Source organism: Salvelinus alpinus, chromosome 22 (genome assembly GCF_045679555.1).
Source record: "Salvelinus alpinus chromosome 22, SLU_Salpinus.1, whole genome shotgun sequence".
In the NCBI taxonomy this organism is placed as follows: Eukaryota; Metazoa; Chordata; class Actinopteri; order Salmoniformes; family Salmonidae; genus Salvelinus; species Salvelinus alpinus.
The window spans coordinates 22,368,772-22,388,123 of NC_092107.1; the positions used below are offsets into that span (position 1 = coordinate 22,368,772).

At 41.8% G+C, this 19,352-nt stretch overlaps 1 protein-coding gene across 3 annotated transcripts in view; it reads right to left on the reverse strand.

Moving 5' to 3' along the window:
- The window catches only part of masp1 (MBL associated serine protease 1), a 61,117-nt gene that overhangs the window by 24,738 nt on the left and 17,027 nt on the right, over window positions 1-19,352 (reverse strand). For all 3 annotated transcript variants that reach the window (XM_071359536.1, XM_071359535.1, XM_071359537.1), the window contains exons 5-7: window positions 14,589-14,785; window positions 4,608-4,755; window positions 3,715-3,836 (exon numbers count right to left, since the gene is read on the reverse strand). In XM_071359536.1, coding sequence (XP_071215637.1) covers window positions 3,715-3,836; window positions 4,608-4,755; window positions 14,589-14,785 — 467 coding nt within the window. The remainder of the gene's footprint in view (window positions 1-3,714; window positions 3,837-4,607; window positions 4,756-14,588; window positions 14,786-19,352) is intronic.

Below are 19,352 nucleotides of genomic sequence, written 5' to 3' on the forward strand. Positions count from 1 at the left end.
GTGTATTAGGTAGTTGTTGTTGAATTGTTAAATTACTTGTTAGATATTACTGCACTGTCGGAACTAGAAGCACAAGCATTTCGCTACACTTGCATTAACTTCTTATGGCTGAAGGGGCAGTATTGAGTAGCTTGGATGAAAGGTGCACAGAGGTGCCCATATTAAACGGCCTGCTCCTCATTCCCAGTTGCTAATATATGCATATTATTATTCATATTGGATAGAAAACACTCTGAAGTTTCTAAAACTGTTTGAATTATGTCTGTGAGTATAACAGAACTCACATGGCAGGCAAAAACCTGAGAAGTTCCACTTCCTGTTTGTATTTTTTCTGGGGGTGCCAATTTTCAACCAAGTTCTCATTGAAATCACAGAGAGATATTGATGAGTTTTCACTTCCTCAATAGAACTTTGTCTGATGAATCTAATGTAAAGGGGTGCCGAAGGAGACAAGAATTAGTGAGCTCTGGCAGGAGGTGATCACGCATTGAACACGCGCGTTCACGTGAGAGTCAGCTCCGTTCCATCGGTCAAGTCGATGAAATTCTCCGGTTGGAACGTTATTCAAGATGTATGTTAACAACATTCTAAAGATTGATTCAGTACATCGTTTGACATGTTTCTACTGACTGTAACGGAACTTTTGGACATTAAGCGCTTTGGCTTTGGCGTTTGGTAAACATGTCCAAAGTAGCTAATTTGACATAAATAATCAAATCAAATCAAATCAAATTTTATTAGTCACATACACATGGTTAGCAGATGTTAATGCGAGTGTAGCGAAATGCTTGTGCTTCTAGTTCCGACAATGCAGTAATAACCAACAAGTAATCTAACCTAACAATTCCACAACTACTACCTTACACACACACACAAGTGTAAAGGGATAAAGAATATGTACATAAAGATATATGAATGAGTGGTGGTACAGAACGGCATGGCAGATGCAGTAGATGGTATAGAGTACGGTATATACATATGAGATGAGTACTGTAGGGTATGTAAACATAAAGTGGCATAGTTTAAAGTGGCTAGTGGTACATGTATTACATAAAGATGGCAAGATGCAGTAGATGATATAGAGTACAGTATATACATATGAGATGGGTAATGTAGGGTATGTAAACATTATATTAAGTGGCATTGTTTAAAGTGGCTAGTGGTACATTTTTACATAATTTCCATAAATTCCCATTTTTAAAGTGGCTGGAGTTGAGTCAGTATGTTGGCAGCGGCCGCTAAATGTTAGTGGTGGCTGTTTAACAGTCTGATGGCCTTGAGATAGAAGCTGTTTTTCAGTCTCTCGGTCCCTGCTTTGATGCACCTGTACTGACCTCGCCTTCTGGATGATAGCGGGGTGAACAGGCAGTGGCTTGGGTGGTTGTTGTCCTTGATGATCTTTATGGCCTTCCTGTGACATCGGGTGGTGTAGGTGTCCTGGAGGGCAGGTAGTTTGCCCCCGGTGATGCGTTCTGCAGACCTCACTACCCTCTGGAGAGCCTTACGGTTGTGGGCGGAGCAGTTGCCGTACCAGGCGGTGATACAGCCCGACAGGATGCTCTCGATTGTGCATCTGTAGAAGTTTGTGAGTGCTTTTGGTGACAAGCCGAATTTCTTCAGCCTCCTGAGGTTGAAGAGGCGCTGCTGCGCCTTCTTCACAACGCTGTCTGTGTGGGTGGACCAATTCAGTTTGTCCGTGATGTGTACACCGAGGAACTTAAAACTTTCCACCTTCTCCACTACTGACCCGTCGATGTGGATAGGGGGGTGCTCCCTCTGCTGTTTCCTGAAGTCCACAATCATCTCCTTTGTTTTGTTGACGTTGAGTGTGAGGTTATTTTCCTGACACCACACTCCGAGGGCCCTCACCTCCTCCCTGTAGGCCGTCTCGTCGTTGTTGGTAATCAAGCCTACCACTGTAGTGTCATCCGCAAACTTGATGATTGAGTTGGAGGCGTGCATGGCCACGCAGTCGTGGGTGAACAGGGAGTACAGGAGAGGGCTCAGAACGCACCCTTGTGGGGCCCCAGTGTTGAGGATCAGCGGGGTGGAGATGTTGTTACCTACCCTCACCACCTGGGGGCGGCCCGTCAGGAAGTCCAGGACCCAGTTGCACAGGGCGGGGTCGAGACCCAGGGTCTCGAGCTTGATGACGAGTTTGGAGGGTACTAAATAACGGACATTAACGAACAAATCAAGCATTTATTGTGGACCTGGGATTCCTAGGACTGCATTCTGATGAATTCATCAAAGGTAAGGAAACATTTATCATGTATTTTCTGGTTTCTGTTGAGTCCAACATGGCGGCTAATTTGGCTATTGTTCTGAGCTCCGTCTCAGATTATTGCATGGTTTATTTTTCCGTAAAGTTTTTTTGAAATCTGACACAGTGGTTGCATTAAGGAGAGGTATATCTATAATTCCATGTGTATAACTTGAATTATCATCTATATTTATGATGAGTATCTTTGTTGAAACGATGTGGCTATGCACAGTCACTTGATGTTTTTGCAACTAGTGAATCTAACGCGTCAATGTAAAGGTTTTTGATATAAATATGAACTTAATCAAACAAAACATGCATGTATTGTGTAACATTAAGTCCTATGAGTGTCATCTGATGAAAATAATCAAAGGTTAGTGATTCATTTTCTCTATTTCTGGTTTTTGTGAAAGCTATATTTCGCTGGGAAAATGGCTGTGCTTATTGTGGTTTTGTGGTGATCTAACATAATCGTTTGGAGTGCTTTCCCTGAAAAACATATTTGAAATCGGACACTTTGGTGGGATTAACAACAAGATTACCTTTAAAATGATATAAAACAAATCTATGTTTGAGGAATTTTAATTATGAGATTTCTGCTTTTTGAATTTGGCGCCCTGCACTTTCACTCGCTGTAGTCATATCAAACCGGTAGTGGGATGGCAGCCATAAAACGTTAACATCTGCTAGCCATGTGTATGTGACCAATAAAATTTGATTTGATTTTTCTAGCTAAGATTCTTGAATCCTTGGTAAATGTACAACATTGCTCTTTCTTATCTGAGAAATGTATTTTGAATGAAAACCAATCAGGTTTTAGGCTTTAGCATAGCACTATGACAGCAACCACTTTAGTTGTTAGTGATCTTGTCAATGCTTTAGACACTAAAATCAAATGTGTTGCTTTGTTTTTGGACCTGTCAAAAGTTGTTGATACTGTTGCTCATGCTATCTTATTGTCCTGAGATGGTTTGGGATGAGTTGGAGTGAAGGAAAAGCAGCCAACAGGTGCGCAGCATATGTGGGAACTGCTTCAAGACTGTTGGAAAAGCATTCCAGGTGAAGCTGGTTGAGAGAATGCCAAGAGTGTGCAAAGCTATCATCAAGGCAAAAGGTGGCTACTTTGAAGAATCTAACCAAAAATATTTGAAACTTTTTTGGTTACTACATGATTCCATGTGTTATTTCATAGTTTTGATGTATTCACTATTATTATATCATGTAGAAAATAGTACAAATAAAGAAAAACCCTTGAATGAGTTGGTGTGACCCAACTTTTGACTGGTACTGTCAAACATGCAGATTGCTATCTTTAAGAGTGTAGTTTTTCTCACCATGGTGACTGGGTGGTTGCCAGATGGTCATCCCTTCATATAAATAAAGAGTATTGTTACAGTGGAGAACAAGACTTTAACAAGAGTGTATGGTCCCAACCTGTCTGTCAGTCTCACCTTTATCAGTCTGTATCCTGGGTCACAGGATACCAGGACGTGGTCTTTGAAGGAGTACTGGATCTGGACCGGATCCAGCTGGCCATAGAGGGGCTTCACAGGGACGCGACACTGACTCTTTCCTGAAAACAAATAGGATACAGGCTAGATAATCAGACCAGGAAACATTTTTTGGTGTTGCTTACAACGGACTTCATTAATTCATTGATTATTTAAGATATTGAAGTTTTATAATTTCCGTTGTTGTATTCTACTTGTATTGCGTGCGTGTTCACTTTCACATGTTTTGTTGGGGTGGCTAGACCAAAACCATCAGTGAAGTGGTATTTTTTTCTCAGAAATCCTGGTTGGATGAATTTTCTGCTTATCCTCTCTAGTACTCTAGGAATGCTCTGGAAAACCATGGAATTTTGTGAAAGTTACCTGAATTTGAGAAAACACAGAGGGCTCTATCTAGGCTAGAACGATAAAAGGTTCCCCTTATGGCAGGGCTGCCCAATTCCGGTCCTGGAGAGCAGAAAAATACTTCTGTTTTTTGTTTCTACCTGGTAGTTAATTGCACTCACCTGGTGTCCCAGGTCTGAATCAGTCCCTGATTAGAAGGAGAGGATGAAAACCAAAAGTGTTTCGGCCCTCCAGAATCGGAATTGGGCAGCCTTGCCCTATGGGGAATGGCCGAAAAACCCTCTGAGTGTACCGAATGTACGTAATGCCTATCCCAACCCTTTTAGATTTACATAAATAACAAGTATGGGCTGCTGGTTGGTTGAGAGAAGTCATGGGCACTGGTCCAAAATAGAGCACTATATGCCTTCTTCCTTCACACAAATGAAGACATTCAACAGAGTTAAAAAAGTGGACAAGGACATATGAATATTTACAGTGAGGCTGACCTGAAGAGGTGTAGGAGAGCCTCCAGCCGATGTTCTCTCCAGAGTTATCACTGTGGAAGAACACCTGGACCTTGTTGCTCTCTGTCTGGATCCTGCCTGGTGGCCGGCCACCACAGAACGGACCATACTCCTTCTCTCCAGCCTGGATCTGCAGGTCAAACACACCACCACTTCATCATCATCATCATCATCATTTATACAGTGCTTTTCAAAGAATCTCAAAGCGCTTCAAAGCACACAAAAAATACACGTCATTTAGAAAAACAACATCACGACATCATGAGATGGACAGTCATTAGAAGGTTCATGTCTTGAGTGGTCATCTGAGGGAGGTGGTCAAGCGGGGAGAGAAAGTCCGGATGCAAGGCAGGAAGCATGGTCTCATCAAGGTGTCTCACTTTTATCATGACCATCATCATAGTCGTCATCACTACAATCATCATCATGACTACAATCATTACTGTCATGGTCATCGATCCTCCTCCTCATCTCATTATTACACAACCCCATGACCAAATATCCTACACAAACCCTTCCAAAGAAACACTCATACAGTAATTCAATCAGCTTTGGCTTGCGGTCACTCCCTCCCAAATCTCCTTCAGTTTAAGTTGATTAATTGTGTGCATGATGCGAGGCGACATTGACTGGCTTGGTTGTAAAATCTAAGCGTTCCAGATTTTCCAAAGCTGTGGCTGAGGGTGATTGTGGGAAAGCCCAATGTGACCCTGTCTGACTGGCCATGGTCTGGCCTAGCCTGGTTGGTTATTCTTGGCGAATGGTATAACAGCTTTTAGGAGCAGAGCAGAGCGTCCGTCCGTCCGTCCGTCCGTCTGTCTGTCTGTCTGTGCTGCCCACTGATGCTGTAAAATTGGTCGGGATTTTATCTCCTACATTTTCTGAATGGTTTGGCTAAATTGGCTCACATATACTGTATACAGATCAGTGGGTCAACAAATGTATGTTAATTGCCTTCACATAGTAATTAAATGATAACAAACTGTGGTAGTGAATGGCTGTTGTTTACAGATAAATGATGTACCTAAATCTTAGTTTGAATGTTTGGTATGACCAGTTCAGTTCAGTATATCTTCATTGTCCCAGAAGTGCAATTTGAGTTAAATATAAAAAGGCAGGTATAAATAACACAATATAAAACCATATAATGCTACAACATTGGAAAAGTGCAAGTACGATAAGCAGTAGTGTAAAGTACTTAAGTCGTTTTTTGGGGTATCTGTACTTTACTATTTCGATTTTGAGCATTTTTATTTTTACTTCACTCGTTTCCTTCCTTTTTACTCCATACATTTTCCCTGACACCCAAAAGTACTTTTTACATTTTTAATGCTTAGCAGGACAGGAAAATTGTGCAATTCACGCACTAATCAAGAGAACATCCCTGGTAATCCCTATTGCCACTGATCTGGCGAACTAACAGACTCACAAAACACAGATTCTTTGCTTGTAAACTATGTCTGAGTGTTGGAGTGTGCACCTGGCTATCCATAAATTAAAAAGATTTGCTTAATATAAGGAATTTGAAATGATTTCTACTTTTACTTTTCATACTTAAGTATATTTAAAACTAAAAACTTTTAGAATTTTAGTCAAGTTGTACTTTACTGGGTGACTTTCACTCGAGTCATTATCTATTAAGGTATCTTTACTTTTACTCAAGTATGACAATTGGGTACTTTTTCCACCACTGACGATAAGTGCAAAATGCAAGTAGTGCAAATGTACAAAGGCCAAAAGTCAATCAAGCAAGGTTAATCACACTTTAGAATTCACTGCAGCTATTGCCTTGGGGATCAAAGATGCTTGAGCTTTAGCAGTCTTAAGCATGGGTACGCTGTACCGTCTCCCGAAGGACGAAGCTAACAGTTCAAACTCACAGTACTGAGGGTACGATTGATAAGCCAAAAGAGAGGAAGCCTTGTGGCTGACGTGCTACTTGTATAGCTCAGCGAGGGCTAATTGTGGCACCGCTGTGATCCTACTGCAGATTTTGACCATATTTAGTAACTTGGATTTGCATCTAAGGTTAAGGTTAGAGAATCAACATATCTTGGCAAAGGGTTGGGTAGTAACAGATGACATGTAACGTGGATTACATCTTATTTAGATTACGTAATCCAAATACACAAAAGTAGTAACAGTAATTTATGTTTGTATTTGTATGTATTAGGGATCCCCATTAGCTGCTGCCTTCCTGGGGTCCAAACACATGAAGGCATTTACATCACACAAAACAAAACATAAAATAGTACATAATATACCACTACATATCTACAATACAAAATGTATAATACCACCATACAACAATATTACAATGCACTTGTGTGCAGTGGTGGATAAAGTACCCAATTGTCATAATTGAGTAAAAGTAAACATACCTTAATAGAAAATGACTCAGGGTAAAAGTGAAAGTCACCCAGTAAAATAGTAAAAGTCTACAAGTATTTGGTTTTAAATATAATTTAGTATCAAAAGTAAATTGCTGAAATATACTTAAGTATCAAAAGTAGAAGTATAAATGATTTCAAATGACCTAAAAAGCAAACCAGACTGCAATATTTTCTTGTTTTTTTAGCCAGGTGCATACTCCAACACTCAGACATAATTTATAAAACGAAGCATGTGTGTTTAGTGAGTCTGCCAGATCAGAGGCAATAGGGATGACCAGGGATATTCTCTTGATAAGTGCATGAATTTAAATCGTCGCACGACGATTTCCTGTCGTGCGAAGCACAAGTACTTTTGGGTGTCAGATAAAATATATGGAGTAAAAAGTACATTATTTTCCTTAGGAATGTGGTGAAGTAAAAGTAAAAGTTGTCAAAAAATATAAATAGTAAAGTGCAGATTACCCCCAAAAAACAACTTAAGTAAAAATACTTTAAAGTACTGCTTAAGTACTTTACACCACTGCGTGTGCTAGCATTTGTGTGCGTATGCGTGTCTGTACCTGTGTGTGTGTGTCTCCTCACAGAACCCGCTGTACCATAAGGTGTAGTTTTATCTGTTTTTGAAATCTGATTCTACTGCTTGCACCGGTTACCTGATGTGGAATAGAGTTCCATGTAGTCATGGCTCGATGTAGAACTATGCACCTCCCATAGTCTGTTTTGGACTTGGGGATTGTGAAGAGACCTCTGGTGGCATGTCTTGTGGTGTATGCATGGGTGTCCGAGCTATACGTTAGTAGTTTAAACAGACAGCTTGGTGCATTCAGTATGTCAAGACTTCTTAATTTTCCTAAGTCCCCCTTTGTGGCACCTGACCACACGACTGAATAGTAGTCCAGGTGCGGCAAAACTAGGGCCTGTAGGACCTGCTTTGTTGATAGTGTTGTTAAGGAGTAATCAGATCAGATACTTAAGTGTTCTGAGCCACACAGGTCGGAAGTCACGTTTCAGTGGGAATGGAAGCGTTTCTATTTGAAATCTCCAAAACTGAAAAATTTGCTCTCCTTGCTTACTTCCCACAGAAACTTTTTAACCAAATAAGTCAGACCCCCCCACTTACTGAATCATCTCACATTAACAGGATTTTTTTGTTGAAAGGACATTTATGATTAGTCAACACAGCTCCATCCTGTTCACTTCTCAAGCACTAGGATGAAACGCATGACACATCAGCTGCTTACTAAACTAACCCTAGTTTCAGTAGAAACGAGTACACCAAAATCTGTGTTTCTGCAAACTTTGCATAGTATTTGCATAATTGATCATCCAACTCATGAAATTATTTGATTTATAATTTCAATTGAAGTCTGTCCTATCAGAATGTTATGTTAGAAACAAATCAAAATGTACTTCTAACATGATTCGTAAACAACAGGTATAGACTAACAGAGAAATGCTTACTTACAAGTCCTTTTCAAAATATGCAGAGTGACTTGAGATAGGGCTTTTGCTTTGCCAGCATCCCGGAGTCACCTCATCACTGTTGACGTTGAGACTGGTGTTTTGCGGGTACTATTTAATGAAGCTGCCAGTTGAGGACTTGTGAGGCGTCTGTTTCTCAAACAAGACACTCTAATGTACTTGTCCTCTTGCTCAGTTGTGCACGGGGGCCTCCCACTCTTTCTATTCTGGTTAGGGACAGTTTTCTCTGTTCAGTGAAGGGAGTGGCACACAGCGGTGTACCAGATCTTCAGTTTCTTGGCGATTTCTTACATGGAATAGCCTTCCTTTCTCAGAACAAGAATATACTGAAGAGTTTCAGAAGAAAGTTCTTTGTTTCTGGCCATTTTGAGCCTGTAATCAAACCCACAAATGCTGATGCTCCAGATACTCAACTAGTCTAAAGGCGGACAGTTTTATTACTTCTTTAATCAGAACAACAGTTTTTCAGCTGTGCTAACATAATTGCAAAAGGGTTTTATAATGATCAATTAGCCTTTTAAAGTGATAAACTTGGATTAGCTAACACAACGTGCCATTGGAACACAGGAGCGATTGTTGCTGATAATGGGCCTCTGTACGCCTACAGTGGTTCCTCCTTTAAAAGTTGCATCATACTGCGGCACACCCTGCGTGCTGCTGCAGCATTCTGTGGCACATCATTTAATTCTCAGCCATTTCTTCTGTTACTGCAAGTTATTGCTAGTTTGACCACCAGAGGGCATCTGAGAAGCATTTGATAGTATTCCGTATTGGCATGACCAGAGAATTTAAAACCTTTTTTGTAATAACATAGTATATGGGATTGATTAAGAAATTTGGCTTAATTAATTTTATTAATATTATAGCATTTCAATCGAGGACATCACTCGCTCATCGATCGCTAGACCATAAATAGTCAGATATATATAAGTCAGTTTCAATTTTTTCCCTACTTTTTCATTAAGCAGACATAAGCACAGTTACCACCATCGAGGTGCGGATGTTTACTTTCTACATCCGCCGTGGAGCCCAGTTTCATAATATAACCATATTTCCCAGCATGTCTGTCTATTTCGCCAAATATCTCGCAAAGAATATATTTACAATTTTTTCAAGTCGGGTGTAACCAGTGTGAAATGGCTAGCCTGTTAGCGGGGTGCGCGCTAATAGCGTTTCAATCGGTGACGTCACTCGCTCTGAGACCTGGAAGTAGTTGTTCCCCTTGCTCTGCAAGGGCCGTGGCTTTTGTGGAGCGATGGGTAACGATACTTTGAGGGTGGCTTTTATCTGTGTGTAGAGGGTCCCTGGTTCGAGCCCAGGTAGGGGCGAGTAGAGGGACGGAAGCAAAACTGTTACACGGGCACTATTTTAAATCAGGAGAATCTCCTCTTTGTAATTATGTAAGTCTGGGCAGCGAGCTCGTTTGTCATAGATCGCTAGACCAGAAATAGTCCGAAGTTTTTATTTTTCCCCTACTTTTTCATTACGCAGACATAAGCACAGTTGACACCATTGAGGTGCGGATGTTTACTTTCTACACAAGTTGTTTTTTTCCAGTTTCGTAATATAATAATATGTAAGTAATCTAGTACAGTTATTGCTACCTCAGCTGAGGTTACTAGAGTAGAATTGCTACGTTGAAAACACTGCTGCCTCTGAGGAAGGCGATGTTATAGAATAGACAATACTTTTTGTTTTGTTGCCTCAAAGGAAGATTAATTTGGAGAGGAGTAATGCAATTGTTCTTCTGCACTGGAGAAAGTTATGGCAGAATGAGTGATACTGTTGGCTGAGGTGAGTAAGCAATGTTCTTGCTACTCCAAGGGCAGATGTACAGAGAAGGTATGAACTGTGCTGCTCCCAGGGAAGATACTATGACAGAAAGGCATCATGGGCTATTAGCTCATGCTATCTATACAATGCAATTAATAGTCTGATAAAAAAAAACATAGTTACCCTTTTCTTGCGAAACAGAACTTTGTTAAATGTGGTTTCCCCAATTAGCCTGCTAGATTGCTAGCTAATGATGTGGCTATGTTAGCAAGATGGTTGCTATAATCAGAATACAGCAACAATACCTTTTGCTAATAGCACCTAGCCAGTTTGCTAGCTAACAAATCTTACCACCACCAGCTAGGCAGGTCAGTTAGTGAACAAGATATGAAATGTTCACTTTATTTGTGAGATTAGAAAAGAAACAACTTTCAAATGAGAAATACAATTATCTATTAAACCATAATCATGCAATAAATCACTAATCACATGCAATAAATGCTCACTCACCGTAATAGCAGACTGGTCAAATGTCCTCTCAGAGCATGCAGCATGTTTGAAATGTAAGCTCAACCCTCACCATTAAGTCAACCAATCACATAATTCTCCCTTTGGAGGCAGAGCTGCCTCCAGAACAAGATTTATGACGAAAAACGCTAACCTGTGAGGGGCAAGCGTGTTCTGATAGACGAGACGTCAAGGAGTCCAAAGTGCTCTTTACTTTTCCATATAACAAAACGCATGTAATTTACAGTAGGCCTATCGACTATTTCACAGTTACATGGATGACATTGCATCATACCCCGGGTTGTTCTGAACAGAATGTTTGCCACTATGGTGAAGTAAATTAACAGTGGAAGACTCCATTCTTGGCACACCAAAAGCACTACCAAAAGTGTATCTCTCTGAAGTGCCTTGTGAAAGTAAGATTGTATTTTATATTTAGCTCAGGAATGGGCAACTTTGATGGGGGTGGGGACCACAAAAAATTATTATGTGCATCAATGGCTTGCGGGTCTGCGTACCCACATCCATACCCACACATGCAGTCAGAGCCGGCCCTAGCCTTTTGGGGGCCCTAAGCAAAATCACCTTGCCAGCAAAACATTCTAGGGCCCCCCTCTTGACCACAAAGATAAACAAAATAAGTTTTAGAGCAGGGATGGGCAATTTGGATGGGGGTGGGTCCAACAAAACTCAGAACTTATTATGAGTGGCTCACTGGTCTGTGTACCCACATCCATACCCAGTCAGAGCCCTAGCCTTTTGGGGGCCCTATGCAATAAAAAAAAAAGTTTTAATTAACTTCTACTTGCTACGCATCCCGGATCCGGGAGCACCCCCCACAGTAAAAAAGCTGACTAGCATAGCCTAGCATAGCGCCACAAGTAAATACTAGCATCTAAATATCATTAAATCACAAGTCCAAGACACCAGATGAAAGATACAGATCTTGTGAATCCAGCCATCATTTCTGATTTTTAAAATGTTTTACAGGGAAGACACAATATGTAAATCTATTAGCTAACCACGATAGCAAAAGACACAACTTTTTTTCCCCACCATTTTTTTCCTGCATGGGTAGCTATCACAATTTCGACCAAATAAAGATATATATAGCCACTAACCAAGAAACAACTTCATAAGATGACAGTCTGATAACATATTTATTGTATAGCATATGTTTTTTTAGAAAAATGTGCATATTTCAGGTATAAATCACAGTTCTACATTGCAGCTGCAATCTGAAATAGTGCCGAAGCTGCCAGAATAATTACAGAGACCAACGTCAAATACCTAATTACTCATCTTAAAACATTTCTGAAAAATACACAGCGTACAGCAAATGAAAGCCCAACATCTTGTGAATCCAGCCAATATGTCAGATTTTTTAAGTGGTTTACAGCGAAAACACAATATAGCATTATATTAGCTTAGCACAATAGCCAGAAACACAAGCAATTTACCAGCAGCACAGGTTAGCGATCGTAACAATCCAGCAAAAGATATATAATTTTTGACTAACCTTGATATACTTCATCAGATAACAGTCCTGTAACATCATATTACACAATGCATATAGGTTTTGTTCGAAAATGTGCATATTTAGCAGCACAAATCGTGGTTATACAATGTGATCAGTGGCAACAGTTCATGCATTCTGTCCGGCGCCATCTTGGAAAGGCACCTAATCTAATCAATAAATAATCGTAAACTTGACTAAAAAATACAGGTTGGACAGCAAATGAAAGATGCATTAGTTATTAATGCAACCGCTGAGTTAGATTTTTAAAATTAACGTTACTAGACATACAGTGTGCGTTACAGCCAGACTAGTGCCGCAATAATGGCGGACAAATCCGTTCACATTTTTCCACATAAATACGGAATAACATCATAAATAGCTCTTACTTTTGGACGAGCTTCCATCAGAATCTTGGGCAAGTTGTCCTTTGTCCAAAAGAATCGTTGCTTGGTTGTAAAACGTCGTCTTCAACTTCGGAACTAGCAGCTAACAATAGCTATGTGGCCACAACATGCCCAAATCCTCAAAACGCAATACTAAGGAAATTCCGAAAATAGCAATATACTCGCATAAACTGATATAACTCGGTTTAAAATAACTTCGTTATGATGTTTCTAACACCTATATCGAATTAAATTACAGACGGATATATCTAAGGCCGATAACTGAGCGTTTCAAAATGCCATCCTGAGGTCTTGCTTTGCGCAATGACGAACGTCGAAAAGAGAGCTCCCTTCGTTCCTTGGCCTTTTATAAGGTCTGAGATCTACGTAGAAACTCCATTCCAATTCTCATTGGTTACTGACATCCAGGGGAAGGCGGGTGCAGTTCATGTCGACCCATAGGATACATACAGAGCTTTAAACTGATCTGAGAACAGAGCCTCGTTTTCAGACCTTCGCAGTTCCTGTCATGGATTTCGCTGCAGAAAGAGTTCTGGTTCACCCACAGACATAATTCAAACGGTTTTAGAAACTAGAGATTGTTTTCTATCCAATAGTAATAATAATATGCATATTGTACGAGCAAGAATTGAGTATGAGGCAGTTTAATTTGGAGACGATATTTTCCAAAGTGGAAACAGCACCCCCTATATTGAGAAAAGGTTTTAAGTTTTAGAGTTAATTTCCTACAGTTCTACACATTTTTCCATGAGGCGTAGAGAACATGTTGCAGTTTTAAAGCAAGCTTGCTGCAATTCTACATGTTTTGCCATAGGGTGGAGATAAATATTAGCTGTTTTTAATAAGATATCTGAGTGAGAGTGACAAACAAAATCAATGGGGGCCCGCCGGTGGGTAATTTGACCATGATTAATACAAGTTTAGATAGCTGGCCAGTTTACTAACTTAGCAGTCTAAGAAATGTTTCCTGACATGGGCTAATTGAGTGACTATCTGATGCACAACCACATTATTATTTTTTTAACTACTATTCTAACTCTCAACAGAAGGTTGAGAGCCCGACTTAGTTCCATTGATTCAATATGAATTATTTTGGGAAATTGATTCACGGGCCTACACATGGGGGGCAGCCCACAGGCAACCAGTTGCCCATCCCTGACATAGCTAATCATGTTGCCAATAAAGTTAGATTTCAAATGACGCCCACCTGAGCCAGTTTGTGATTTGTAATGGAACGTTTTTTGGATTGTGTAAAATAAAACAGTGGGGATGGAGGGTCGTGTTCCAAACAACACACTTACAAGTGTGCTCGCTTCAGTTCCTTAACGGCACAGCAACAGAGCTAAAAAAAAGCACCTAATAGTTCTTTCCTTGAGTCATAAAAGTGTATTGAAATTACTGAGGAACTGTGCACACTTTGGAGAGGTGTGTGGCCACTTGGAGACATCCGTTGCCTTCTGTTCATTTACACGGCTTCTAACATACAGAAGAACAAAATACCTCACTCGCTCCCAGGAATGGCTAATTCTTGATATTCCTTTTGTTGCTACTGATCTAGGTAAAATGCCCTTTAGTTTTTACCCACCACATACATGGAACGAATTTCAGGACACAGATTAGATTTCCTAGTGCCTTCCGGTCACTTAAGGGCATTGGTGAGTGACCTGTTCACAGAGGAGTGTTTTTTTAAACTTTTATTGTCTTGTTGGGGTGGGAAATTGGGAAACTGTCTGATTGATTGTTATTACGATTATTATTTATTGATAGATTTCATATTTAATATGTGTATTCTTGTATTACAGGGCTCATTTGGAAAAAAGACATGTGTCTCAATATAACTCCCTTTAAATAAAGGTTGAATACAAATCAAAATAAATTGAAAAACCTTGACATAGTCGTAGGGACACGTGACATCAGGGTGGTCCTCGATGTCGAAGGTGTCGTCGAACTCCAGGCTGAGCAGGAATCCATCTTCCAGCTCGATGTGGTACAGGCAGTCAGAGCTTTTGGGGTAGGGGTTGGGGAAGTCGGAACTGGAAAGCACCCCCGACCGTTTCGTAAACACATTATCACTGCACTCCACTGGAACACACACACACACACACACACACACACACACACACACACACACACACACACACACACACACACACACACACACACACACACACACACACACACACACACACACACACACACACACACACACACACTTAATCAATCAATACATTCTATGCACACACTAATAAAATAGGATTTATGATCATGTTTGACAAATACTCCACAAGTTCCATGAAAATCCACTCTACACTCAACACACGGTAATAACCCATTTATAGACACAGTGCATAGAACACACACGTCTTATTTCCAGTGACAGTTTTGAACGTGAACCGACTGGAGCAGTAAGAGAAGATTATAGCATCTGCAACACATACTGTAACTCTCTGAAGTAAACAGACATTTTTCACATATCTTCAGCTGCTTCAATGTAAATATTTGTCATCAATCAGTGACAGCTATCAGTGAGATAGAAAGAGGGGAGTGAATGGATACAAAACAGACCTTTCTAACTATCACACAATCCACTCACGCATCCATGCACAAATGCATGTGAGTGGGCGCGCACGCACGCACACACACACACACACACACACACACACACACACACACACACACACACACACACACACACACACACACACACACACACACACACACACACACACACACACACACACACACACACACACACACACACACACACACACACACACACACACACAGAGAGAATTTGGCTGCGTCGAGGGTTGCTTAATAGAAGGGTGATGACATGTGGTCAGTGTTGGTCCACAATACAACCAGTTCACTGGTCTTGTGGCACAGAACGAGGAATCTAGTACTAATAGTGTGGAAAAGGCTCTAATTTCTCTCACACTTTTTGTTAACTGTCCCTTTGAATGCAGGTGTCTCTAAGCCATAGAGATGTGAAGAAATCACTATGTATCAGTCCCCATGTTTTACAGGCTTTTGGGCACTAGACATCTCAATACATCTCTATGCTCAGAGCACACCTTCAACCAATTTCCCTTGTTAAATACCTGAGTTCCTTTGCCTTTCAGTTCAATGACAAACAATCCAGGCAGTTGTAAAGAACCTCCCCAGCATTATCAATTTTATTTATGTTATCTGTGTGTCCAATACCCTGTGGATGATTTAAAGGAAGTAAATAAATGGGAGTTCAAACTCTCTAAAACACAACCTAAATTCTCTCCCCCTATCCTTGTCCTGTAACTTGGACACCTGCACCTGAATCAGCTCCTACCTCACCCAGTGCATTCAAAATAGGCAAGCTGCCATAACAAGTGGTCCTTTGGCCGGATATGGAGTGGGATACAGGTGTTCCCATGGATGGGGACCTCAATGGCAAACCTCAACCTTACTCTCCCATAGCTAGGCCAGGCACATGTAAGCTGCAAGCAAGTGGAACCTTCACGGTCTCACAGTCAAGTGCATCATGCACACATCCAGCAAGAGCTATGCCTAAAGAGGAGCCGGTTTTGGGTGGAAAGAGCTGGATGGGGAAACAGCCCTCGACTCATTTGAGAGACAATGAGGTTCACCCCCACATAACCCGACCTCAGAAGAGATTATCCAAACGACCACAGCAGCTATCTGGCTCAACACTCTCCATCCAAGCGCTCTTCCTTAGAGCCGATGGAGGCCCCAACACATGAAGGTCTGCTATTTCACCAGTCTCTGGAAAACACCTCATGGAAGAGGCACAATGGGGGATCAGAGAAATGTTCTGTTAAATCTCTAAGATCCACTAAATCATCTCATTCAATGAGTATGGAGGGCCGCTCTTCATACCAGTCATCTCAGAGCTGTGGGAGTGGATGGGGTGGAGTAACTCAAGCTGCTGCTCTCAGGAAGTGTATGACGCTCCTTGAACTAGGAGGTCAAACGTCAAATCATAGAGGACACTCAAGCTGATGAAGAGTGTAGGCATTTGGACACTCAAACATGACAAGACTTTGAAGCACGTGAAACCATAGCCAAACGTCTAGAAAGACAGCGACGTCTACTGCAAGCTGAAAGGGATCTGGAGGATGCTCGGATGATAGCAGCCTTCATAGAAAGGAACCAACAGGAAAGCCGTGAACCTGATCCAGCGCAACAACCACAAAGGGTTGTGCCTGACCCCCACCATAGAGCTCATGGCCCTCTTCAACAGCGGGAGGAGGGGCTTACAGGAGCAGGCAGAGCATCACAACCTGTCATGTCATTCTCCTCTGCCAGTGAGGAGAGAGGGGGAGTCACAGGTTCAAGATCCAGGTCCGGATCAGGAGGATTTCAAGATGAGTCAGAGACGGAGGTTCAAGATCCAGATGGATCACAGTATCAGTCACCATCACCACGATCTCCTTCACCATCACCTTATCGGCCTCTTCCTACACCCGCCCCGAAACCACCTCCTCGTCCACAGACTAATGGGTTTCACACCCAAACCCCACTTTCCCCTGCGCCATACCCGGCTCCTTATGGTCAGCACCGACAAACCCAAAATGGGGGTTCTCTACCTTGACTGCCCAATCTGCTCACCACGAGTGATTTTAAGCGGTCAGCCATCCTACATCATGGTGAGGAGGCAATAGAGACATTTGGCTACCAGCTTTCTGAGATTGTGTCATTATGTGTACGAGAAGGATTTATGTTGTAAAATGTGCCGAAGCGAATGTTTTACTGTTTATTTTTAGCACATAAGTCAATGGAATTAAATGGATGATTTTTAATGGGAGAAAATAAATGGGAGTTAAAACTCTAAAACGCAACCTCAAGTCTCTCTCTCTATCCTTGTCTGGGACACCTGCACCTCTATCAGCTCTTACCTCACCCAGTGCATTCAAAATAGGCAACCTGTCATAACAAATAGCCTAGTGGAAGTAACCTTGTCCAAGCCAAAACAGCCCATAGGGCAGGAATATATCTCCTGTTTCTGTAGTGTGAGGCAGCTTGATGTACAAGTACACCCCCGGCCTGGACAAAATGCTAGTTTTAACGCCTTACCCCCAATCCATGTCCTTAATGCTGAGTGCTAAGCATAGGGGCCTTAGTGTAGTGGCCTATAATGCCAGAATTAGGCCCAATCAATTGTGTGGCAATTGCCTGCTTTACATAACAATTCCAAATCCTTAAAATCTAAAAGGGAATGCGACCATAACTTACTTTAAGTAGGAATTCGAGTTCCTAACCCTAATACAAGTCATTGAGGAGTTTACCACATCAGTCATGGGTTTCATTAATAAGAGCATCAACGACATCGTCCCCACAGTGACAGTACGTACATATCCCAACCAGAAGCCATGGATTACAGGCAACATCCGCACTGACCTAATAAAATCTAATTGTATTTGTCACATGCGCCGAATACAACAGGTGTAGACCTTACATGCTTACTTACAAGCCCTTACTTACAAGCCTTACATGCTTACTTACAAGCCACATATTTTTATTAACTGCATTGTTGGTTAAGTCAAAAATAAAAACAAATTGGTTAGTCGAGGTAATATGTACATGTAGGTAGAATTAAAGGTACTATGCATGGATAATAAACAGAGAGTAGCAGCAGTGTAAAAGAGGGCGTGGGGGGATGCCAATAGTCTGGGTAGCCATTTGATTAGCTATTAAGGAGTCTTATGGCTTGGGGGTAGAAGCTTTAAGAAGCATTTTGGAACTAAACTTGGCTCTCCGGTACCGCTTGCCATGCGGTAGCAGAGACAACAGTCTATGATCATGATGGTTGGAGTCTGACAATTTTTAGGGCCTTCCTCTTACACCACCTGGTATAGAGGTCCTGGTAGGCAGGAAGCTTGGTCCCAGTGATGTACTGGGACGTACGCACGGCCCTCTGTAGTGCCTTGCGTTCAGAGCCGAGCAGTTGCCATACCAGGCAGATTGGCAACCAGTCAAGATGCTCTCGATGGTGCAGCTGTATAACTTTTTGAGGATCTGAGGACCCATGACAAATCTTTTCAGTCTCCCGAGTGGGAATAGGCTTGGACCATGTTAGTTTGTTGGTGATGTGGACACCAAGGAACTTGAAGCTCTTAACCTGCTCCACTACAGCCCTGTTGATGAGAATGGGGGCATGCTCAGTCCTTCTTTTCCTGTAGTCCACAATCATCTCCATTGTCTTGATCATGCTGAGGGAGAGGTTGTTATCCTGGCACCACACAGCCAGGTCTCTGACCTCCTTCCTATATACCGTCTCACCGTTGTCGGTGATCAGGCGTACCATTGTTGTGCCATCTGCAAACTTGATGGTGTTGGAGTCGTGCATGGCCATGCAGCGAGTACAGGGAGTACAGGAGGGGACTGAGCACGCACCCTTGAAGGGCCTCCGTGTTGAGGATCAGCGTGGCAGATGTGTTGTTACCTACCCTTACCACCTGGGGGCGGCCTGTCAGGAAGTCCAGGATCCAGTTGCAGAGGGAGGTGTTTCGTCCCAGTACCTTAGCTTAGTGTTGAGTTTTGAGGGCACTATGGTGTTGAACACTGAGCTGTAGTAAATGAATATCATTCTCACATAGGCATTCCTTTTGTCCAGGTGGGAAAAGGGCAGTGTGGAGTGCAATAGAGATTGCAT